The 25,826-nt window shown below is 42.6% G+C and overlaps 2 protein-coding genes across 3 annotated transcripts in view; one reads left to right on the forward strand and one right to left on the reverse strand.

Annotated features, from left to right (window-relative positions):
- The first annotated feature begins 18,908 nt into the window (after positions 1-18,908).
- Positions 18,909-19,980, forward strand: LOC124173948. Its single transcript, XM_046553113.1, has 2 exons — positions 18,909-19,330; positions 19,533-19,980. Exons 1-2 carry the CDS (start codon positions 18,909-18,911, stop codon positions 19,978-19,980), a joined length of 870 nt encoding a protein of 289 aa, XP_046409069.1.
- Positions 19,981-23,180: 3,200 nt separating this feature from the next.
- The window catches only part of LOC124153331 (5'-3' exonuclease PLD3-like), a 269,542-nt gene continuing 266,896 nt past the window's right edge, over positions 23,181-25,826 (reverse strand). For both annotated transcript variants that reach the window (XM_046526433.1, XM_046526434.1), the window contains one exon: positions 23,181-24,491. In XM_046526433.1, coding sequence (XP_046382389.1) covers positions 24,286-24,491 — 206 coding nt within the window. In that variant the 3' untranslated portion in view covers positions 23,181-24,285. The remainder of the gene's footprint in view (positions 24,492-25,826) is intronic.

Here is a 25,826-nt window from a genome sequence, read left to right on the forward strand (position 1 = left end):
ATTAAGTTATCAACAAATAAGATCCTTATGAAAGTAAAGCAGCTTGACATCTCTAAAGGCCGTTTTACACGGTACACGGAATTGCACAGGTTAGAGCTGCATTAATGTCTAAAATAGCGTGGAATTGCGCGAATGCATGAATGAAATTAGAACATGGGCTATTTTGCCATCTCGCGTCCACGCATTCTCGCATGTGTTCTAGCAATTCACCGCTTCACACGACGCAATTTTGATTGCGCCTTCGCATGTACATCAGATTGCGCAATTCCGTGTACCGTGTAAAATGGCCTTAATAGATAGAATCCCTCCAATGGGGAACATGCATGAAATTTGTTCATCATGCTAGTTAGCCTCATTGAATAGAAAATTTTCTCATGAGTCCATATATATAAGCCAAAACTCTCCTAGTACTCCACAAACGTCAATAAATGCTAATTAAAAATGCTCAAATGTCGCTTGAAGTCAGGTGACCTTAAACGCCTCTGACGTCATCGCACGGTTCACCATTCACTTATGGGCATCACAGCAGCAAATACTTAATTTATCTTACCAAAAGCCACATATTACTCGTACGCTCCTTATTTTACCCGTGGTTTAATCGTAATCAGTATTTATTCTCATGCATAGCCACCTTCCTTTATATATATAATCCTACAATCGGTGGACCATTAGGTACACCTATAAGGTTGTTTACAAGGTGAAATGAGTTCTACATCCTAAATTTGGTGGCCATCCGAGAAATACTGGCGATTTGATAAAACCGTATGGTAACCCTGATTCAATAATGTACTTACGTTGAGAAACAACCCGTTGACAATGTAAATAAAGTATTTAACTCCATTCCGTAGGTCATCAGCCACTTTCTTCTCTTATTTTTGTTCTTTGGGGCACAAGCAAAAATTTTCTCCGGCGAGAAAATAGAGGTACTTGAGCGGCGGGGCACTAAACACGATATATATGGTTTTCACACGCTTGCCTATTGAATATCCATGCTGCAATACACTTATTCCACTAACCAAATGATATGGGTGTCCAACGTAGATCACAATCTGCAATCAACTTATTTTCATTTAATCTTTCCAAATCTCCCCAAACAATCCCCTTTATTTGTTTCAACAAAGCCTTGGCAACCTAAAATATTCACAGTCTGCATTTTGACGTTAAAACAGCAATTATTTTTGCCTAATTTGCATTTGAGCCCTCGTAGATCAATTTACTATCCACTTCCTCAGTCTGTCATCAGTGGATACCGTGCCGTGACGTCACGCTCCAATGACGTCGTGTTTTCAAGCAGCCGATGAAGGTCTATTTTTAAAGAGTCATAACTCAGCCAAAAAGCGTTATTCATCCGCGAAATTTTCGGCGAGTGCATTTGAGGCAGGGAGCTTCTTATTCAAGTACTTTAAAAAAATTATGCATGATCCCCATTCTACTAAAAGAATATTGTAACTTTCTATCGTATCCTTTGTATATTCTTTTCAATATAATTTCCCAAAATTACACTATACAATCAAGACAGGTGTGAAAAACTCTCAGGTAAATTTGTTTACCTACTAACAGTAGCATAACTGTGGGGGGGGATAAGGGGATAGATACGCCCGAAAGCCTGAGCGAAAAAAAATTAAAACTATTGTCTAGTTTTGACATAGAATAACTTCATCGGCTTAAAGTTAAATTTAAAGCGCAAAAATGATTTGAAATGTATTTCCAGGCATGTCATTTTTCAAAAATTTCCTCAGACCCTGTTGTCTGGGAGGGGGGTCTCCTCCAAAGCATATTGCTAGATATGCCACTGATTATTAAGGGCGTCATTGTTTTGAGGAGGAACAAAAGAAACCTCCACAAAGAAGCCAGAGGGTCATTACAGCAGCTAAAGTAATGGCTAATAACAATTACATCTCGGATCCAACCAACATTAGTAGATCTACCTGGAGAGTATTAAAAAATGAAAAGGGAGGAAATATGCCCAGTAAATCCATTGATTGTATTACAATTGATGAACCTCAACTCAGAGAACCGTCAAAAATAGCTACAGCCTTCAATAACTACTTCATTGAAATACCCACCACCCTTGGTATAGAATTGACTAAGCATTTTTCCACGGAGCTATTCAGCAATCATACACAAGAGAACTACTATGAACTTGTATTTGATTCCATCACAAAATCTGATATATTTCACACCATTGCCTCCTTGAAAAGCAACACCTCTGCTGGGTATGATAAAGTCCTGGTTAAAGCTATTAAATGTGTAGCTAACAAAATAATTGCCCCCCCTAACCAATCTCATCAATCAGTCATTTAATGGGGACACATTTCCAGACTTCTTACAATGTGCTGGTGTAAAACTGATTGACAAAAAAGGATACAGGGCAAACACAAGTGCATAACTACATATATTGACCCCTATCATTACTATCCATCCAAAATATTCAAAAAGGCTGTATATTTTTGTCTCATGAACCACTTAATTGTAAATAATTACATTTCCAACAAGCAACATGGATGCACAAAGGTTAAGAAAACACTTAGCTGTTTCACAAAATAAAATGTATTGCGACCGGTTTCGATACAGAGTATCATCATCTGATGATGATACGCTGAGGCCAGATGATGATACGCTGTATCGAAACCGGTCGCAATATATTTTATTTTGTGAAACAGCTAAGTGTTTTCTTAACCTTTGTGCATCATGAAGGAGTTTCACCATGTTACGCCAACCACCATCGCAAGCAACATGGATTTAGGAAAACTTCCACTAAATCAGCTTTCATACAAATTGGAAATGAAATTTGAACAGCAATTTTATTTTAAGCTGGTGTACAGCTAACAAATTGATTTTAAACACACAAAAGACACACACTGTTCAATTTTGTGGTAATAGCAATGTTCTCGAGAGCATCCTAATTAGATTGGATAAAAAGTCTATTGAGAATGTGTCCCACACAAAATTCCTTGGTGCATACTTATGTAGTAATATGTCCTATGAGATGAATATTGACTTCTTAGCCAACAAACTAAGTTCAATCTGCTATCTATTAAGACACCTTAGGAACTCTGTTGATTTAAATATTCTTCTTAAATTGTATTACGGTATCTTTTATTCTCGAATGTCATACAATATAATTTTTTGGGGCTCATCCCCTCATGCCTCCAAATACAGCTCTCATAGGCCATTTTAAATCGGTGTATTCAACAAATTCAACAATGAAATGTACACGAACAACCATCCCCTGGATTAGGGAAACTTACCCAAGCGGGACTCGAACCCGTGGCTTCATTTTTGGCAGGGGAGGACTTTACCCAGCCACCACCGAGGCCGGCTATTCTCTCTTTATTCGTCTCAGTGCATGAATCTTGCTTGTTGTGACCTTACTTGCTTGACCAAGGATAGCATAGGATTGTGGGTGTAAAATTTTTACTCTGAGATTTCTTTCTGAAATACTTACAGCTTTTTAACCATGACAATATGAGACCAAAAATACCATAAACCTCCACTTCAGAAAGTTAAATGGAGTGATTTACTCTATCAAAGGCTTTAGAAAAGTCAAAGGAAATGGTTCCAATTTGATAATACATAGCTCTGTAAGGACATAGTAATATCATGTTCTAATGGAGCCCAGTTGGCTGATGTAGAACGTCCCTTCTTGAATCCATGCTGTTTGTTTGTTAATACATTTTTTATTAAGGGGCTTCATTTATCAGTGATCCAGGATTTGAGCCAAGGCTGACTAGATTAATACAGGTCTGCAGTTACCCACATTACGCTTATGTCCATTTTTGTGAACAGGAACTACAAATGATGTTTTGAATGAATTCAGGAATACACCCTTTTTCAAAGACGCAATAATAAAATTTTTACTGTCAGATAACTCTTACATTGATATGTGGCTTAAGCCACAGTAAGTCATTGACTTGTCACAGAAGGCAATATAGAATTCTATACAGGGGTATTTAGGGGGACACAGGGGCACGTGCTCCACCCTCCCCCCAGATGCCTACAAAATAAACAAGATTTTTAATACAGTTATCATTGCATTTGTTTTATTTAGTGTATTACAGAGCTTCAATCATTTAATTTTATATTTATAACTTTCATATCAAAATAAAGAAAATGTTTTCTACTGTAATTGTTGTATTTTGTTTTAAATCTTTAATATAAGAAGACCTGTCAGACTCTTGTGTCCCCCCAGAAAAAAATCCTGGATCCATCCCTGAAATTCTATATACAGTTTATACTAAAGACCCAAAGCTTTTTATTACATCAACATAGTTATATTCTCGAAAACAATGCAGAAAATATCATATTCACTGAAAAATGTAGATAAAGGAAGAAATAAGTGGATAGACATAATTGACATAATTTAGGATAGAAGTTGCTAGTATATACATATGTGAGGTAGAGGTTTATTAACAGAGGTAGCAAGGATTATTACAGCACTCGAGTGGTACTCCCTTAACAAAACTCGCACCGTCTCTCTACACACATTCCGCGCGACTGACTGCGCGTCACCCTCCTTACTGGCTCGACCATCCAAGTTCCTCGGCGTCCCCCAGAGGGGCAGCACCTGCCGGACCATTTCGAACAGCCAGTTGATGACAGTCGGCCTTTCCTGATTTCAGGGCCGTCCTCGGCCCGCTCTTGCGGTTGGCTGACCTCTTCTTCTACAGCATCGGATTCCTCTTGAATCGGCTCGTTGGCTCCCTGGTCTCCGAGGCTGCATGGGGGTGGGTTGTCATCTTCTTCTACAGCATCGGGGTCCTCTTGGATCTGCTCGTGGGCTCCCTGGTCTCCGGGGCAGCATGGGGGTGGGTTGTCATCTTCATCTACAGCATCGGGGTCCTCTTGGATCTGCTCGTGGGCTCCCTGGTCTCCGGGGCTGCATGGGGGTGGGTTGTCATCTTCTTCTACAGCATCGGGGTCCTCTTGAATCTGCTCGTGGGCTCCCTGGTCTCCGGGGCTGCATGGGGGTGGGTTGTCATCTTCTTCTACAGCATCGGGGTCGTAGTCTGGTGGGGGTTGGCACCATGGTTTCATTCGATCTGCACAAAAGACCGAATGAAACCTCCTCTGGGTTCTGGCTGCTCCTGGGATGTCTGTCAGCAAATATCTATCCCTGGGGAATACCTTCTCCACCCTGTATGGTCCCTTAAATTTGGGTGCTAGCTTTCGAGACGTTCCCGTCGCCTGGGCTTCTCGCTCGACTAACACTAACTCTCCCCGCACGTATTTTCTTGGCTCCTTGTGAGCTTCGTCAAACCTTTTCTTCTGCCTCTCCTGACATGTTACCATCCTGCCTAAAGCTTCCTTCCTAACCTCCTCTATCACTTCTTTGCTCACTTCATGTTCATCTTCCTGCAATGTCACTACAACTCGGTTCCTTAACGCATTCCGCGGGCGGTACGCGAACAACAGTTCATGTGGACTGGCTCCCACCGTCTTGTTCTTCATCGAGTTCATGGCAAATTGAATGTCTTTCAAGCGCCCATCCCAATCACTTCCATCCTCCGTTGAATTCATCGTAGTGATAGCTCGAGTAATTATGGCGTTTGATCTCTCTACTTGTCCATTTGCCCTAGGCGTTGCAGTGGCGTTCTTGATGTGTTTTATCTGATGCCCCTCGCAAAATTCCTCAAATTCTCTCGACGTATATGCCGTTCCTCTATCCGAGATGATACGGTCCGGACAACCAAACAAGCTAACTATCTCACTCAAGGCCTCACAGACTGGTTTTGACCTCGTGTTTTTCACAGCTCGTAGTACTATGAACTTCGTAAAATTGTCTTGGTACGCGAGGACGTATTCACTGCCTCTTTTGCTACGAGGGAACGGTCCTAGGTGATCTATATTAACGGTATGAAAAGGCGTACCCTCGCGCTTAGTTGGGTACAGTATTCCTTCCCTTTTCCCGCCTGGTCTCTTGTGGTACGCGCATTCGATACAGGCTGCGATATATCTCTTTATCCTTTGTCTCATCCTCGGGAACCAGAAATATCTTCTCAGGTGTTCCAGAGTCTTTTCTTCTCCGTAATGTCCCATGTCATCATGGCTCCCCTTTATGATTCTCCAAATCGCATCTCTTGGGACCACCCAACGACTTCCCCCCTCCACTCTTCGACATATTCGATGGTCTCTTACTACATAATCAGTGTGCACTTGCTTATCCTCGTTTGTCTGTGCTGGCTTTTTCAATGTCGCATGTATTTTCTGGAGACTCGGATCTTGCAGCTGCATGGTCAACAGCCAATCCTCCTGCTGAATTCTGGTGGTGAATATTTTTGAGTCCACCATCTCAGGTTCTACCGCCTTTCCCACCGGGTTTCTGCTGAGGGCGTCTACGTGACTCATGCTCCTGCCTGGTCGGTATTCGATTTCGAAGTCGTACTCCTGTAGTCTCAACCACCACCTGGCGATTCTTGGCAACAGCTCCCTCTTAGTCATCGCCGTCTTTAATGCATTACAGTCCGTTACTACCTTGAACATTCGATCCAACAAGTACATCCTGAATTTGTCAACTGACTCTACTACCGCTAAGGCTTCGAGTTCGTAGCTGTGATAGGATTTCTCTGCATCCGTTGTTTGTCGGCTGTAGTACGCCACAGGTCTCAATGGTCCCTCATTTTGCGATTGCATAAGAATGCCTGCTAATCCATGTTTGCTGGCGTCTGTGTGAACCTCATGCTTTGCACTCACATCAAAAAGCGTCAGCATAGGTCTTTCGACCAGTCTTGCCTTGAGTTCTTGGAATGCCACCTCTTGTTCCTCATTCCACTTGAACTCCACTCCATTCTTCGTCAATTTTGTCAACGGTTGGCTAATCGCAGCAAATCTTGGCACAAACCTTCTAAAGAACCCGGCCAATCCAATGAATTGCCTGATTTCGTGGACATTTTCCGGTCGCTTGAACTCTCTCACGGCTCGAATCTTTCGTTCGCCTGGTTTTATTCCATCTGCGTTTATCTCGAACCCCAAATAGTCTACGCGCTCCTTGAAGAATTCGCATTTCGCCAACTTCAATGTTAGTCCTGTCTCTTTGAGTGCTTCTAGAAATCTTTCAAGCTTCTCAAGTCCTTCCTTCACGGTTCTGCTCGGTATCAGAACATCATCCATATATATCAACACATCCCCTGGTTTTGTGTTCCTGATAACTTGTCTCATCGCCCGATTAAACACGGCTGGTGCGTTTACCAGACCAAAGGGCATACTGTTGAACTCGAACAACCCTCCCGGCGTCACAAACGCTGTAAGATGCCTTGACTGAGGCGCCACTGGTATCTGATGGTAACCCGACGCAAAGTCTAAAGTAGAAAAATAACGGTTTCCCGCGAGGCTATCCAACTGCTCATCAATCGCCGGCATGGGAAACTTCTCCTTCCGGGTCTTCTGGTTCAGCCCTCTGTAGTCGATGCATAATCTGTCCTCTCCATTTGCCTTTTTCACCAACAGAGCCGGGCTAGCATATTCTGATGTAGAAGCTTGGACTATTCCAATCCTCATCAGCTCCTCCACCGCTTTTTGCATGCTCTCTCTTTTTGCGTAAGGCAGGCGATACGGACGTGACGTCACGGGTTTGTCGTCATTCAAGTCAATGCTGATGCTGGTGAAGTTCGCCTTGCCTAACTCGCTTAAGTTTTTAGCAAAACATCCCCTGAATTTATTTACGAGGTCGCATAGTGCCCCTTCGTCTTGCGTCGTCAGGTTCTCGTTCATGTGTATCTCGTCTTTCTGGATCCGTGACTCCTCTTCCACCTTCCGCACTTGAGAATTCTTTCTTTCACTAAGGTCGGCATTTTCTCTGGAAATGGTGAGTCTCCCAAACTCCTTTTCGACCCGAATTCCTGGTTGGTCTAAGGCACTCCGCCCTACAATGATAGCATCCTCCTGAGAATTTTCTGGGACAATTAAAACCTCTACTTCCACATTCACATCGTCTACTTTCAAGATCATTCGTTTCGTGCCAATAGCTTCACAACCCCCTGATCCAAACCCAACTAAACGCTTCTGGCTCGCCTCATATTCGACTCCTAGTTCTTGTGCAACGTCTCTTCTCAGGGTGACAACATCGCTTCCTAAATCAACGAAGCCAACCACCCTGTCGTCGTTTATCTCTATCCACTTGTGGTACTCGTCCTTTATGATGCAATTGGGTCTAGTGATTTTCCTAACGTTCCACTTTTTCTCATTCTGGGTCGTTCTCGGTGTTGCCTGCAAACAATCTTTCTGCATATGTCCCGTCTGCTTGCACCGGTAACAAATTCTCTCACGGGCAGCTACTCGGCACTCCCTAGCGAGGTGCCCCTCTTTTCCACAATTGAAACAAACGCCCTGGGTAGGCGTCCTTTCGCCCCTCACTTCCTTGACTTCAGCCCTTTTGTCAATGGTCACAGGAGGTCGATTGTGAAAGTTTGCCCTATCTCCCAATTTGGCCCTATCAGTGACACTCTCGTATCGTCTTATCTTGCGTAATAGTCCTTCTACATCTTCAAAGTCACACATAGTCAGCAGCTTCACTAGTTCCTTATCCCACATGCCATTTAGAATGTAATTGATAAGGGAGGCTTCATTTACTTCACCACGCCTAGCGATAGTCTTCATCGCGTAAACATATGACTCATGCGTCTCGCCACGCTGCATTCTTCTCTTTGTAAGACTCAAGTGCACGTCGGCTTGGTCCTCCACTGATGGGAAACAATATAATAGTCCTTTTTTGAACGCCTCCCAAGAGTGTACTTCCTCGGCTACGCTATTCAGCCATAGTTTCGCCGCTCCGCGTAACTTACTAACGGATTGGGCTAACAACATCGACTCGTCCCATCCGTAGGCTGATGCAATGCTCTCTACTCGCCTGACCCACTGTACCGCCGTGAACCCCAGGGTTAGCGAAGGTTCAAACTCCGGCAATAATTGCTCTGCTATTTCTCGATAACCCACCATACTTTTCTCAAGAACTAACGATTGCCCATTTAAAAGTTCTCGTTCACGTTCTAGAAGTTTCCTTTCTCTCTCTAGCAATTCTCTCTCGTGTTGCAAAAGCGCTTGTTCCCTCTCCGCTGCGCTTCTAAGGACGCTACTCTCTCCGACAGGATACCGCCAATTTCCCAACGACGGTTCTCTGCCCTTATTAGGCCACACGACAGTAGCCTCGCGCGGTTGCTCACCGGGTCCTCTTGACTGTATATCCTCCTTAGCCTTGTCTCTCGCGGCATACGGCGTCGACGCAGGCAGAACCCACTTAGCGGTAGCCTCTCGGTGCATCTCACTATGCTCCCTGGCCACGCCGGCCTCGCTCTCCTGCTCTCGACATGTTCCCGCCAATTCAGTCGCGTCCCTTCCTTCCGCAGAATGGACCCCGTTGAAGCTACCTACACGACACTCGCCATCCCACGACGCATTCGTCGGACTGGTCATTGCTACAACTAGAACCACACTCTCTCACCTTACTCAGTCCGCACTGGGGTTTTTGATGTTCTATCTATTGATGGCTGGATGTGCACGAACAACTCCACCGCAGCTCGCTGGTCAATCCCACTTCTGAACTGTGAGGTAGAGGTTTATTAACAGAGGTAGCAAGGATTATTACAGCACTCGAGTGGTACTCCCTTAACAAAACTCGCACCGTCTCTCTGCACACATTCCGCGCGACTGACTGCGCGTCACCCTCCTTACTGGCTCGACCGTCCAAGTTCCTCGGCGTCCCCCAGAGGGGCAGCACCTGCCGGACCATTTCGAACAGCCAGTTGATGACAGTCGGCCTTAGTGATGACAGTTCAGAAGTGGGATTGACCAGCGAGCTGCGGTGGAGTTGTTCGTGCACATCCAGCCATCAATAGGAATTTTGCGAGGGGCATCAGATAAAACACATCAAGAACGCCACTGCAACGCCTAGGGCAAATGGACAAGTAGAGAGATCAAACGCCATAATTACTCGAGCTATCACTACGATGAATTCAACGGAGGATGGAAGTGATTGGGATGGGCGCTTGAAAGACATTCAATTTGCCATGAACTCGATGAAGAACAAGACGGTGGGAGCCAGTCCACATGAACTGTTGTTCGCGTACCGCCCGCGGAATGCGTTAAGGAACCGAGTTGTAGTGACATTGCAGGAAGATGAACATGAAGTGAGCAAAGAAGTGATATAGGAGGTTAGGAAGGAAGCTTTAGGCAGGATGGTAACATGTCAGGAGAGGCAGAAGAAAAGGTTTGACGAAGCTCACAAGGAGCCAAGAAAATACGTGCGGGGAGAGTTAGTGTTAGTCGAGCGAGAAGCCCAGGCGACGGGAACGTCTCGAAAGCTAGCACCCAAATTTAAGGGACCATACAGGGTGGAGAAGGTATTCCCCAGGGATAGATATTTGCTGACAGACATCCCAGGAGCAGCCAGAACCCAGAGGAGGTTTCATTCGGTCTTTTGTGCAGATCGAATGAAACCATGGTGCCAACCCCCACCAGACTACGACCCCGATGCTGTAGAAGAAGATGACAACCCACCCCCATGCAGCCCCGGAGACCAGGGAGCCCACGAGCAGATTCAAGAGGACCCCGATGCTGTAGAAGAAGATGACAACCCACCCCCATGCAGCCCCGGAGACCAGGGAGCCCACGAGCAGATCCAAGAGGACCCCGATGCTGTAGATGAAGATGACAACCCACCCCCATGCTGCCCCGGAGACCAGGGAGCCCACGAGCAGATCCAAGAGGACCCCGATGCTGTAGAAGAAGATGACAACCCACCCCCATGCAGCCTCGGAGACCAGGGAGCCAACGAGCCGATTCAAGAGGAATCCGATGCTGTAGAAGAAGAGGTCAGCCAACCGCAAGAGCGGGCCGAGGACGGCCCTGAAATCAGGAAAGGCCGACTGTCATCAACTGGCTGTTCGAAATGGTCCGGCAGGTGCTGCCCCTCTGGGGGACGCCGAGGAACTTGGATGGTCGAGCCAGTAAGGAGGGTGACGCGCAGTCAGTCGCGCGGAATGTGTGTAGAGAGACGGTGCGAGTTTTGTTAAGGGAGTACCACTCGAGTGCTGTAATAATCCTTGCTACCTCTGTTAATAAACCTCTACCTCACATATGTATATACTAGCAACTTCTATCCTAAATTATGTCAATTATGTCTATCCACTTATTTCTTCCTTTATCTACATTTTTCAGTGAATATGATATTTTCTGCATTGTTTTCGAGAATATAACTATGTTGATGTAATAAAAAGCTTTGGGTCTTTAGTATAAACTGTATATAGAATTTCAGGGATGGATCCAGGATTTTTTTCTGGGGGGACACAAGAGTCTGACAGGTCTTCTTATATTAAAGATTTAAAACAAAATACAACAATTACAGTAGAAAACATTTTCTTTATTTTGATATGAAAGTTATAAATATAAAATTAAATGATTGAAGCTCTGTAATACACTAAATAAAACAAATGCAATGATAACTGTATTAAAAATCTTGTTTATTTTGTAGGCATCTGGGGGGAGGGTGGAGCACGTGCCCCTGTGTCCCCCTAAATACCCCTGTATAGAATTCTATATTGCCTTCTGTGACAAGTCAATGACTTACTGTGGCTTAAGCCACATATCAATGTAAGAGTTATCTGACAGTAAAAATTTTATTATTGCGTCTTTGAAAAAGGGTGTATTCCTGAATTCATTCAAAACATCATTTGTAGTTCCTGTTCACAAAAATGGACATAAGCGTAATGTGGGTAACTGCAGACCTGTATTAATCTAGTCAGCCTTGGCTCAAATCCTGGATCACTGATAAATGAAGCCCCTTAATAAAAAATGTATTAACAAACAAACAGCATGGATTCAAGAAGGGACGTTCTACATCAGCCAACTGGGCTCCATTAGAACATGATATTACTATGTCCTTACAGAGCTATGTATTATCAAATTGGAACCATTTCCTTTGACTTTTCTAAAGCCTTTGATAGAGTAAATCACTCCATTTAACTTTCTGAAGTGGAGGTTTATGGTATTTTTGGTCTCATATTGTCATGGTTAAAAAGCTGTAAGTATTTCAGAAAGAAATCTCAGAGTAAAAATTTTACACCCACAATCCTATGCTATCCTTGGTCAAGCAAGTAAGGTCACAACAAGCAAGATTCATGCACTGAGACGAATAAAGAGAGAATAGCCGGCCTCGGTGGTGGCTGGGTAAAGTCCTCCCCTGCCAAAAATGAAGCCACGGGTTCGAGTCCCGCTTGGGTAAGTTTCCCTAATCCAGGGGATGGTTGTTCGTGTACATTTCATTGTTGAATTTGTTGAATACACCGATTTAAAATGGCCTATGAGAGCTGTATTTGGAGGCTTGGGAATAAAATGAAAATAAACAAAAAATATAGCGAAAGATGCCAAAAATGCATCCAATGGGTGCATTTCTTACTTACTTACGGAATTTCATTTGGGAGTTGAAAATCAAACTTCTAAGATGGGAAAACCTCTTATTCAGCAACTTCTTTTCTGTATTATATGGTAGGTAACTATTTAAAAAAATAGATAGTTTAAATGCATGATATAAAATTTATTATCCAACTTCCCAATCATTTGAACAGGAATAAAATGCATAACAGCAGAACACCACAGCAGAAAATTGTACTTAAAAATTAATTCATCTCCAATAACTTTAAGCAGTACAAAAATATACTGGAATTTATTATTTCAATAATTTTTACACATATTATGGCATAGCATGAGCTGTTTTTATCATAAAAGTTACCAAAGAATGTATCACAAAAAGCTGGATTTGAATGTTTTAAAATGATGTTCTCATACTGAAATAAAAAATGCAAATTTTACATCGCTAAAGTTCAGCATGGTATGTACAAGATTTCCAAAACTGTTTCTGAATTTTTTTGCTGGACAATAATTATACTTCTCAACCAAACAATTAGCGAGTTAAATTTGTGTGCAGGGTGAAAAAAAAACAGTTCCTCAATGGAAATGAATGACACAAAATTCATTTTTGGCAACAGAACCACTTAAAAAGTAAGAGTAATGAAGGACATAAGCCATACAAACACGCAAGAGGGTGAGAATTCAACATAAAATACGCATTCAACTTTCACATCAATACTCCTACACAACACTTCATTCTCTAATGAACGAGTTCACCAGGTGAAAATAAAGGCTGGCAATCAGGGTCCCTAGTGAAAGGCAGGGCGGGCTCATGGGCAACTGGTTCTGGTACATATGTACCGTGAAAACCCACAAATGCTTACCAACCATCAAAGGGAACTGAGCCCAGGGGGATTTGCCCACCCTCTTTATCAGGGCTGCTGGCAACCTTTAGTGCCATAGTAATCTTGACAGATACAACCTTCTAATACACACTTAAAAATATTTTTATACACTCATACTTTATGAATGCTGTACCTCAATTTGTGGAAAAAACACACGCATTTTGTGTCTGAGATAACATCTCCATTGGCTTAGATACTGGAATGTAAATATGGTCAGTATTCAGGAAAAAAAGGAATGCTGTATCTGGTCATACACATCGACTATTTAAAGAGGCTCCGAAAGGAAAAAAATTATCAAAGACGTCATGAAGGACTTAACCCTTTCACTGCTGTGAACGTACTTTTTCCTCCTCTGTGCCATGCACTTTTGCCGAAGCTCTTTGAAGGGTCCCTAATCCAGGACCCTTTCCTAAACGAGCTCACCCATGCAGAACCGTCTCATTGACCTTACCAGCCTCCCTCCCGAAAAGTGACCGCTCTGACTGCAATTTGAAAATCAATCAATCAATCAGATCATCAAAAAATGATCGTTTTCATCGCACTCCAGCCAATCAAGCAATCAAGTACATCTTTGAACCATATTTCTGCGATGAAAAATAGTGTTAACTTTGCTAAAATGGCCATTTTCCGGTGGTCCGCAGCCACATCTTTGGCAAAGTTAACAATATCGTTATTTTTCATCGCAGAAACACAGTTCAAAGACATACTTGATTGCTTGATTGGCAGGAGTGCAATGAAAACAATCATTTTTTGACGATCTGATTGATTGATTGATTTTCAAAATGCAGTCAGAGCAGTCACTTTTAGGGAGGGAGGCCCCCCGCTGGGACGGTCGACGGTCCTGCGTGGTTGAGCTCGTCGAGGATAGGGTCCCGGATTAGCGACCCATCGGAGGGTGTACCACACCCATCCTGCAAGCACCTGCTCCATGGGCCCACGAAATGCATTTTAACCTTTTCCCCGCATGTGAGGAGAATGTTTTTGAAGATTGAACAGTAGGGAAAGGGTTAAAAGATCTGAACTTCAACTGACAATTTCTTCAATTCCCAAAAAAAGGATATGGGGATGCAATAGAAGAGTCATTATGTGCCAAAAAGGTTCTGGGAAAGGCAGAGCAAATGTCACAAAGATTTGAGAAAAGTGACCAGATGGATTACGAGAGCAGCCCATCAGCAGGAGAAAGAGACCAAGCAAAAAGTCTTGTCCCATTCAAACAGGCAAACATAAATTACATTGCCAGAGAAAAGTTCCTCATTATTTTGGTCATCCTTATACAAGATGGATAATGACTCTTTGATCACAGTCTAATTTGGAAACAATGGTGATACAGCAAGTGTGACTTGAACTTAATTTCACATCAATATTGCATTCATTCAATGTCTTCATTCAAATGTAGCAATAAGTTCACCAAATTTAATTTCATTTTTAGCAATTATTAAGGGCAGAGCAACCTGAATACACTCCAAAGTATGCTTCTGAATAGAGTGGTTACCTATTATTTTTTTATTACCTAACTTGAAAGATTATTACTCCTGGAGTATGCATTTCATGCTTTTAGATTTTTAAATGACGATATCTATTTTTCGTGATTAAATGAAAAGTGAAAATTTTCAAGCCCACAAAAACACGACGGTTAAGTATGAATGCTGGGAAAAGCCCATGTTACATCATTCTGGTTCCCACTGCCACCTCGTGAGGTGACCTTGGGTGAAAGATATGTGTGCCGCAGCAATGCAGGCTGCTATCAGGTAGCGCTTGGCTTAAATAAAGATTATTAATACCCTATCAAACAAAGGAAAAAATTCCGACCTTAGGCAGTTTTAATACGTGATTATTATTTAGAGATGTTTCCTTGAGCTCTGTGCCTCATGCATGCATTGGTAATCTCAGACGATGTAAAACTCGCCACCAGGTGGCGTGTCCCCCTGGGGAGATGCTGCCCCCTGCCGGAGTAAGCGTGAACTCTATCGAGGTGGCTCGAGGGGTCACGACGAGGGGCCAAAGGAGGAGTCGAGTCGAGAGAGTCTAGAGAGAAACACTGAGAGTGTTGGAGGAGTCGGGGACTGCTCAAGTCTTATTTGTACAAGTGTGTGACGTCGAAGTGAAGGAGAGAGTCTCATTCCAGAGAATACCCAAGGTCCTTAACAGAGCAGCGGTGGGATATTTCTCCGAAAAGGCAAGTGATTTCAGTGCGGCGAGACCCCCAAGATCCCAGTGCGTGGGGCAGGCGTGTTTCCCGGTGAGAGATCCAGTATTGGGATTGTGACGGCGGGGTGTTGCTTCGAAAAGGGACGTTTGTGGAAGGCTACGCTGGAAGCTGAGAGATGGCAAGTGGGAAGTCGGGAACCATGAAGAGAGAGGTGGCGAGCCCCTTTTGTACGTGACGCCGGCGTCAGCCATGTTTCCGTGGCGGGAGAGCGAGGGTAGCGGCATGGGTCACATGGACGGGGGTTGGGGTGAGGCTAGGACGCTAGGAGAGATGGACGAGGGTCAGTGCGAGACTAGAGCGCTAAGAGATATGACCGGGGGTCGGAGTGAGGCTATGCTAGTGGGATCGAGCGTGGCTTGGAACGAAGCGGCGAGCAAAGTGGCGTGCGAACGTTAGCTATTGAGAAGGGAACGGGACATTTTGGACCGGGAACGGAGGCTGCTGGAACGAGAAAGGGATATGTTGGCGGGAAGAGCTGTATTAGCAGGGAACACTTTCATTGGGCGGCATGAGATGGCAGAGAGGCTACTACCAGAGTTCGACCCTTCCCTATCGATAGGGTTTATGGCTGAACAATGGATTAGGCAAGTTGAAAGTGTCGCAATCGCATACGTGTGGGAGGACTCGATGGTGTTAACGCAAGCTGAGCACAAGTTACGAGGCGCCGTGGCGCCGTGGTTGAAGAGCGTTGCGGAAGAAGTGTACTCGTGGGAAGTTTTCAAGAGGAAGCTGAGGAACAGCTTCCCCTCATTGGACGATCAAGCGGAGGTACACATGAGACTCAGTCGAAAGAAGAAACAACGAAATGAAACCTACGAAACGTACATTTACTTGATGAAGGCCTTAGCTAGTCGTGAAGATATTGACAATGCATCCCTGATAAGATATATTTTGAATGGGATTGCAGATTGGGAGTTGGTGAAATTGTTGGCCCCATGTGATTTCCGGGATGTAGAGGGACTGATGAGTAAAATCAAGCGGTACGAAGGTGTGGTGGAACGTACTCGAATCGAAGAGAAGCCATTCATTCGGAGTTTAGATTCAACGTCGAGTGAGAAATTAGTAGATCAGCCGTGGGAATCGAAAGGGGAAAGGAAGTCAGGACAGATGAAATGTTTTAACTGTGCCGAGTTTGGTCATATGGTGAAAGATTGCCAAAACCCAGCTCAAGTTAGACTTTGCTTCACCTGCAAGAAAAATGGGCACGTATCAAGGGAGTGCCCTCAGGCTAATCTAAGAAATGTGCAGACTCTTGAGAGGAGAGGAAACGTTAAGATTATTAGCTGTGCAAATGAGAAGGTGAAAGATGAATATCATAAATGGGTGGAAATTAATAATGACCGCATCATCGGGTTTGTTGATCTAGGAAGCGAGGTAGTGACAATGAGGCAAGATGTGGCAGAGAAAATTGGATTGAAGCATGAGAAAAGCTTGAAACGTTTGTCCGGATTCGGATGTGGGGGTTGTAGGGTCATTGGTTCAAAACAAATCGCATTAAAAGTGGATGGCGTGGACTTTAACATTGAGGTGTTAATTGTCCCGGACTATTCGCAGGATGATGCCATAATTATCGGACGACGTGCACTCAACCAGAGGGACATCTGAGTTGAGAAGGAATACGGAGAGCTTTGAATTATTAGACATGATCCGGAAAATGGTGAAGAGCCGGAACCAAAGATTTTGACAGTGAAAGAAAAGGGGCTGATCAGGAAGGATGATATTAAAATCAGCGAAAATTTAACAGAAAGTGGAAAAGACTCATTATGTGATCTAGTGAACAAATTCAGAGAATACTTTGCTATGACTATGAGTGAATTGGGTAGAGCAAAGGTGGAGAGTTTCGAAATAGAGGTAAACGATGAGCAACCGGTAAATCAGCATCCGTATCATCTACCTTATGCACAAGGAGCGGAGATGCAGAAGGAAGTTGAGGCGTTGCTAAAATTGGGCGTTATAGAGGAATCAACGTCTGATTACATGAGTCCAGCACTACTCGTTAAGAAAGCCAGCGGTGAGAACCGGCTGTGCATTGACTATAGGGAATTGAACCGGAAGATGAAGAAGGTCAAGTTTCCGATGCCCGCTCTCGAGGAATAGCTAGATAGGCTTGCTGGGAACAAGTATTACACTACGCTTGATCTTGCACCAGGGTATTACCAGATCCCTGTGGCAACTAAGTCCAGACCACTAACCGCTTTCGTGACGACCCAGGGATTGTATCAGTTTAAAAAGGTCCCCTTCGGTCTCGTCAATGCACCGGCCGCTTTTAATCAGATGATGAACAAAGTGACTAGGATGGCAAAACCTGGAGACGTCCTCGTGTACATGGACAATGTCTTGATCCCGAGTAAGACCGTGGAGGAAGGGCTGGAGAAGCTAACCAGGTTCCTCAAGGAGCTGAAGGAAGTGGGTCTGACTTTGAAGCCCTCAAAGTGTGAGTTCTTCAAGGACATAGTGGACTACTTAGGCTTCGAGATAAGTAATGAAGGAATAAAGCCGGGCGAGAGAAAAATCAAGGCAGTCAATGATTTTCGTAGGCCCGTGAATATCCACGAAGTTAGGCAATTTATGGGATAGACCGGCTTCTTTAGAAGATATAACAGGTTTCGCGATTCTTAGCAGACCCCTGACGTGACTGACAAAGAAAGATGTAGCCTTTGAGTGGGGCCAAGAGCAGCAGAGTGCATTCCAAGAATTAGAAAGGAAATTGGTGGAACGACCAACGTTGGCCTTATTCGACTTGAGGCGGTGCACGAAGTACACACCGACACCAGCAAGAGTGGCCTGGCTGGGATCCTGTTACAGAGTCGAGAAGGTGAAACTCTAAGGCCCATTGCGTATTATAGTAGACAGACAACAGAGGCAGAAAAGATGTACCATAGCTATGAACTTGAGGCATTGGCAGTAGTAGAAGCGATAGATAAGTTCCGGATGTATCTACTTAACCGGGAATTCAATGTGGTAACTGATTGTAACGCCTTGAAAACCACAATGATGAAGAAGGAAATGCTTCCTCGAATCGCAAGATAGAGGTTGCGACTACAAGAATATGATTTCACCGTAGAGTACAGGCCAGGGAGAAGCATGAGCCATGTTGATGCCCTAAGCCGGAATCCCGTCGAAGAAGCCGAGATACCCGAGACTGCTGATCTAAAAATATTCACTTTGAGGATTGATGAAGCAGATTGGCTTCTGACAATGCAGCTCCAAGACCCAGGGATTAAGAGAATACATGGAATACTGAAGAAAACTTCATGTAGCAACGACGAACGTCAAGTACACACTGACTACAACATAAGGGACAACTGGGTGTGCCGCAAGTCAGATGGAGGAGCCAAGTGGTGGTTCCTAAAGATGCTATTTGGCGGATCATAAAAGGCAACCATGACGAATTAGGGCACTACGCAGAGGAGAAGACTCTTGAACAGATCAAGAGGCATTTCTGGTTTCCGAGAATGAGGCAAAGAGTGAAGAAGTACATCGTTGCCTGCATTGAGTGTGCTCACCACAAGAGAACTGGAGGAATGAAGGAGGGGACATTACACACAACTGAGAGGGTAGCCACCCCATTTCATACCGTTCATGTGGACCATCTGGGACCATTTCAACGAAGTAAGAGAGACCATGAGTACGTACTAGCTTATCAGGATAACTTCACCAAGTTCATAGTGCTGAGAGCAGTAAGGAAGACAAAAACAAAGCAAGTTTGTGAAGCGCTGAAGGATATCGTCAGCCTATTTGGGTGCCCCGAGCGTCTGGTATCAGACAGAGGAACCGCCTTCACTGCAAAGGAGTTCGAAGAGTTTTGTGGCAAGAATCAGATCAAACACATAAAGAACGCGACAGCCACTCCAAAAGCAAACGGGCAGGTTGAAAGGTCAAACAGTGTACATAATTACTAGGGCTATTTTCACGAAATATACATCAGAGGATGGAAGTGACTGGGACGTTGGGTTTCCTGAGATTCAGTTTGCGATGATCTCATGGTGAACAAGACGACAGGGAAGAGCGCCCACAAACTATTGTTTGCGCACAGTCCACGAAATGCCTTAGGTAATCGGGTAGTATTGCTGTTGCAGGATAGTGACAGTGAGGAGGAAGGGGGAAGGACAAGTTAGGGAGGAAGCTTTAGCTAGAATAGGAGTGGTCCAATGGAGGTATAAGAAAAGGTATGAAGCGTGCCATAAACCCCCCTTGAATGCAGAAGAAGAAGATGACGGCAAGGTGGTCAACCCGAGCACCCTGACAGTCTGGCAGAGGACCGAGGGCGGACCTGGGGTAAGGAGAGGCCGACTGTCACGCCACCAAGCGGCGTGTCCCCCCCGGGGAAATGCTGCCCCCTGCCGGAGTAAGGGTGAACTCTATCGAGGAGGCTCGAGGGGTCACGACGAGGGGTCACGACGAGGGGCCAGAGGAGGAGTCGAGTCGAGAGAGTCTAGAGAGAAACAGTGGGAGTGTTGGAGCAGTCGGGGACTGCTCAAGTCTTATTTGTACAAGTGTGTGACAAATAAAGTGACATCGAAGTGAAAGAGAGAGTCTCATTCCAGAGAATACCCAAGGTCCTTAACACTCCTATCTACTCGTATAGAAACTAGGTCCCTGTGACGTCACGTGGAGTGGCATTGCATGGGCGTCAATTTGGCCTTTTTCAAATGCAGTTAAAATTGACCATTAACATTCGTCTAAACTCAGATTTCTAATACAAAATACATATGTAGTTTGATTATTATGAATACACTAATGGTGGGTAACGAATCACAATCAATGCCTTTCGTTTTCTTTGATGAAGGAAACTACCCTATTCAGGGATAATTCTTTGAACCTCTCCAAGAAACATTAGGATTATCTATCTATCCAACAAGGCTGAATTTTCATGGAATCCAAACGTTATAGTGTCATTACATATTAAGAGGACATTTATTTATGATACCGAAGGTAAAATGATCTGGTCAATAAGATAACTTTCGTTTATGTACCATAATGCACTGAAAAATTACTGCAATAAAAATAAACTTAGTAAGTTACCAGGGACATTATCCAAACACAGATGTGACACTAAAAAGGCTCTTATACAGGAGGCCTATACAAGGAGAATACAAAGTTAAAACTAAAAATATAAGAATATAGTGCACAAGTTTTTAATTCCAAGACATAATTGGCATTATTTTCTTAAGGAAAAAACACACAGATCTAAAGAATAGCATTTTTAACAAACATGATAAAAAAACCAGCATTAGCAATGCAATACATATCTGCTTCATAATTTTCATTGAGAACAATAGCATGAACACCCATGCAGCACAAAAATCTCACCAAATAAAATATCACATGCCATTTGTGATGAAATTTGCCAAATGAAAGTGAGAAAAATAATAATACAGACACGCAAGAGAAAAAGAAGGAAGAACATACGATTAAGAATATAAAACAAGCCAAGCCGGATAAGGCTACCAAGCCGGCAACTAAGAAGGGCACACCGCCGGAAAAAAGGGATGCTAGTCAGGGCTCTTCAAAGAAAAACCCAACCACAATCAAGTTCCGAAATTAAATCATAAATAGTGAAATTAGTCCTTTGAATGATGAATTAGGTCATAAAAATCACAACCTTTCTTCTGCCTCCCACCTTTTGCCTCACAATTCCTGGATTCTATTCCATACACAGTAATCATGGTAGATAAAGAGTCCCTTCACACAGTCAGCATATTCTAGGACCCCTTCGAGATATTTCCTCATCTCTTGATGGAGTTTTGAAACCAAGTGTTACAGTCCACTAGAACCATTCATCCTCTATGGTGTTCTTTTTGGCAGTGTGTTGTAATTTTCCTCGTGTGTACTTACCAGGTGTGGTTATTTTTATAATTGGGGATAATAGCTTCAATAAGTAGAAAAAGATTACAATTTCCAATGGACAACAAAATACTGAAGAATTACTAGCTAGTGATTCAGATGAAAGTGTAAGTTCGGCAAGTGATGGAGAAAATTATACCAATAAACACTCTGAAATTGATGCACTACAGCATATTTACGATGAAGTTGAGGGTGGCAGAAAGAGAGAGCAGAAAGCTAAGAACCTAACCCAGTTGAAAGGTTTCGAAACTTCACTTCAAGAGTGATATAAGTGTGTGTGCTATTTCTTGGCGTTAGTTTGTCGTGCATTAGGTTGAATGTTCCCTTTCATCTCAGGCATCTGAAACCCCTCCCAAGGAGGAATTTTGTATTTTTCCTAAGTTTCAAGTGATTAAATATCATTTATGCACATTGCCTGTTATTTTAGCTTGTTTTCCGGAATCATTAAGAGCTTTCTTTTCCCGACCACGATCTTTTTAGCAGCAAAAACGTGATTGTACTCCCATTCCTACTCCTTCGTGTGATACCTGGTTTCCGAAAACCACGCATCTGTGGCTGCAAGATCACGGACTCAGATAAGTGGTTTGTATGATTGCTTCAAAACCACTGTTCGATGTCGGAAACTACACTGTCAGACACCACACCATGTAGTCTCGCACAAATAGATTTTCATTTTGTCAGAAAAAAATTGAGGTTTTTTTTCTGATGCTCAATTACATTTTCCATCCCATTACTTGATTTTCCCAACTTCGTTCACTTTTCCAGGCCAGTAGATATCCTTATTAGTAAATTAACAGCAGTAACTAGAGGCTCAAATATGGCACGTGTAATTCAATATCAACACAAACATTATCTACAGTTGTCTATAGCAAACTTGCTTGAGCACAGGAGAAGTAGCTGACAACATTAATTTCAGCATGCTTATCAAATAATTATTGTAAGCATATGTAATGGGAAGTTGATACCTGAATGAAAAACACTTTGGTACCACAAGGCTTGACGTAAAGATATCACAATTCCATGTGAGGGGAATTTATCAACTGCAAGTACACCTCAAGTTCACAACTTCTCAAAGTCCTTCATCAACAAATTATGAGCAAAACGTAATAAAAAAGATACAGGTGGACCTCGACTTTCGTACAATTCACATATTCATACCTTCCAAATAGACACCTTTTACTGGACTTTTGTACACTAAATTCGGACTTTTGAACGTTTGTCTATAAGTAATTTTTTGAAATTTGAAATGTTCACCGCACATCCAAACATTCAACCATTTCATTTGACAGTTTATGAAGACGATACGTGTGCATACGATTGAAGGCAATGTTGACTTTAATCATGGAGATTAATTTAAGAGAGACACTGCCTGCTACAGGCTCCTTTATCAAGAGAAGAAGAAAACTGAAGTTCAGCACTAATTGGAGAGAGTTTTTAATAAAGTTGACGAGACACCATCAAACAGCTGTCAATAAAATTAATAAATACAAGTGCTTCTTTCTGATTGTTTTTTCCTTTGGGTCCCACTTAAGTCATGTACAACATTTACACCTTCAGCAACAATACTGCACGAAATATCACCTGAATTATGCATGTCTTTTGTCTTTTTTATATAACATGCAAATGATACAGTATCACCAGATATGGTGTGACGAGATGTCGACCGCCAGGAATTTTTATGCAAAAATTTAAAGGTATCAAGAGTGAGTGTTCAACAATTGAATTTTGTTATGCTCCTTACTGTGTCTCTTTATTTCTAGTGGAAATTATAAGTGGAATGTCAACTTAAACACCTAACCGAAGTTTCACTCGGTACCCAACGGCATTGTTTTTTTATTATTTTTATTTACATTTTCTGAGTATTTTCAAAAGAAATTACATAATGTGAGGAATTTTATTGATTTATTATTCAACATTAGTAAATAAGAATAAGGTTTTAGAATGTATATTTCGCTATTTTTGGAACATAACCCCAAATTAGTATGGCACTCAATGGTTTGACTTTCGTACATGTTTTAAGGAACGTGGAGACCGCCTGTACTATGAATTGCTTGGATATTACATTCCATAAATTGTCCAACCCATGCAAGGATAGGATATTGGATTTAAGAAGTGTAAGCAAACGGTGATCTAGCACAGTTAGATCAACAAGTTCATGGCCGATTGGTACGAGCTGCATTTTCAAGTGTAACGGGTACAAAGTTATTTCCTTCACAATGAGATTAAGTCCAGCACTACTGCAATTTTACCTTAATTGATAGCACTAAAACTACTTTCTGGCTCATCCCAAGTATAAAAAATATTCACATAACGACTTAAACATACACATCACAATGAACATGAACACACACACAAATAGGGCAGCTCTTGAGGACCACTGCTTAAATTATAAGAATATATGTTCTCTGAATTAGTAACATTCTTGAGGGCAGAATCACAACTTTCCATGCACTCAAGAAAATGAGCAAAAGAATGACAAGTGTAGGCTCTATAACCTACACATCAATTGAAGCCATAGGCCTCCTATAGTAAACCTCCCAAGCTAGGACAAACCACAGTTTAATACATAATAATTATTGCAATACTTGGTCATTCCATTCCATGAAGTATTATAATGGCATTAGAAGATTCCATAACTTACAGAGGTCCTGAGGGTTGGCTGCCATGTATCACACCGTGTCTCTTCGAAAGGTGGGTGCTTCCCATCGTTCACTGGTCTCACTCTCAGAACACACCCATCACACACACGTGATTCCCATTTACGATTCACTCCATTCAGGAACCAATGCCAGTTCATTCACATGCGATACATTTCACTGGCCAAATTATATGGCCCACTGTTTCATTATTTTATGATGGATCACTATGAGGAGGATTTGACTTTTGATTAACGCAATCACGAGCAGTTTTACACATGCTTATTATGTTTATGAATAAAAATGGCAGTATTTTATCATCCACCACCGGAAAAAAGAAAAAGTTTAACTACCCGAACTTGTATTGAGAATACTCAGAGTCCCAATCTCTCTCAAACACAGCCTGCAACTGATCGCGCACATTACTCTCTTCTTCTTCAGTCAAATCTGACGAGTGCTCTTCATCATCTGGTAGAAATTTATGCACTGGATCCCGTATCACAAAACCAACTCCACCAGTATTGGTGAAATAATCTCCAGCCCAATTGGATGTTCCTTTAAGAAAATCAATTCCTCATTTTACTTAATGAAGTAAATGCTTTTGTAATTCATTATTTTTGCAATGAGAAGTAAATAACAAGAAATGTACTTTCAAACCAAATATAAAAAAACTATAAAAAAATACATATACATATGTAGTATGTTAATTTGTAAATAAAATACTCTCAACTCGCAAAGGTTACCGTATTTCTCTGAATGTATTTCTCCCTTCGAGTATAGTCCCCCCTCTAATTTTGACGCTTCAGTTATGGGAAAAATAAAAAAAAATGCATAGGAGTATAGTCCCCCCCTTTACTTTCACCACGGGCATTTTCGGAAAGAAAGGGGGAATATATGTATTCAGATAAATACAGTAAGTATTACAATTATACCACAAAATAATCACCAACTACCATGGTTAAAAGAAATTTATAGCATCTGAAGCAATATTGGAGACAAAATCCCTTATGGTGGGGCTGACGTAATTTGCCATTACACGTGGCAAACGAATTGAGGACAGTGTTGTGATAGTAACATTGGTGTCATAGGTTGCATAGTCGATATACTGTGAAAAATAAAGTAGAATATGTCAAAGAAGACTGTCCTTGGTTTTAAGGAGATAGTTCGATACCGAAGGGCAATGACAAATAGCAATAAAGATTCCGGTAGTAATGAATCATAAGTACATAGTTGAAATACATACACATCTGCTTTTCTAGCTCATTCTAGACGATTACTCAAATGGTTCCTAGAGACTATAAATACATCACTATGAAAAAAAACACTATTTTTAGCAGGGTAAAAAAGAAAAAAATCAATACCTTGATTTCCTTAAATATCTTAAATGTACATCCCACCATCACAGCATATGATTAATTTTAGCAATGAATGGCTATCGAAAAGCATAATGCATAAATATGAATGCATAAAATATATTTAATATACAACATTATAATTAGGGATGAGTTGATTCCAAATGTCGATTCTCGATTCCACAGATTCTCGGGCATGGAATTGGAATCGATCGCCTAAAGTCGATTCCGATTCCATTAATTCCGGAAGATAAATGTTTTGAGCATTGACCATAAGCTTGGGGCATAAAGGCCGCCACACACCTAAGCGGCCGCGGTGTCAGTCTTGCCCGCGTGGAGGATATGCCCGGCACGCGGGTGCTGCGATGAACATACCTAGGCGGCCTCGGAAACATAAAAATGTCGGCAAGACCGACAAACCGACGAACCCTGAAATGGTGCATGTTCATAATAATAATAATAATATGCCTTTATTCGGGCGAGGTTGAGACTGGAAAGTCCCCTCTTCCACCTAACCCCTTGATAACGTCAATGCAAG

Source organism: Ischnura elegans, chromosome 2, assembly GCF_921293095.1.
Source record: "Ischnura elegans chromosome 2, ioIscEleg1.1, whole genome shotgun sequence".
Taxonomy (NCBI): domain Eukaryota; kingdom Metazoa; phylum Arthropoda; class Insecta; order Odonata; family Coenagrionidae; genus Ischnura; species Ischnura elegans.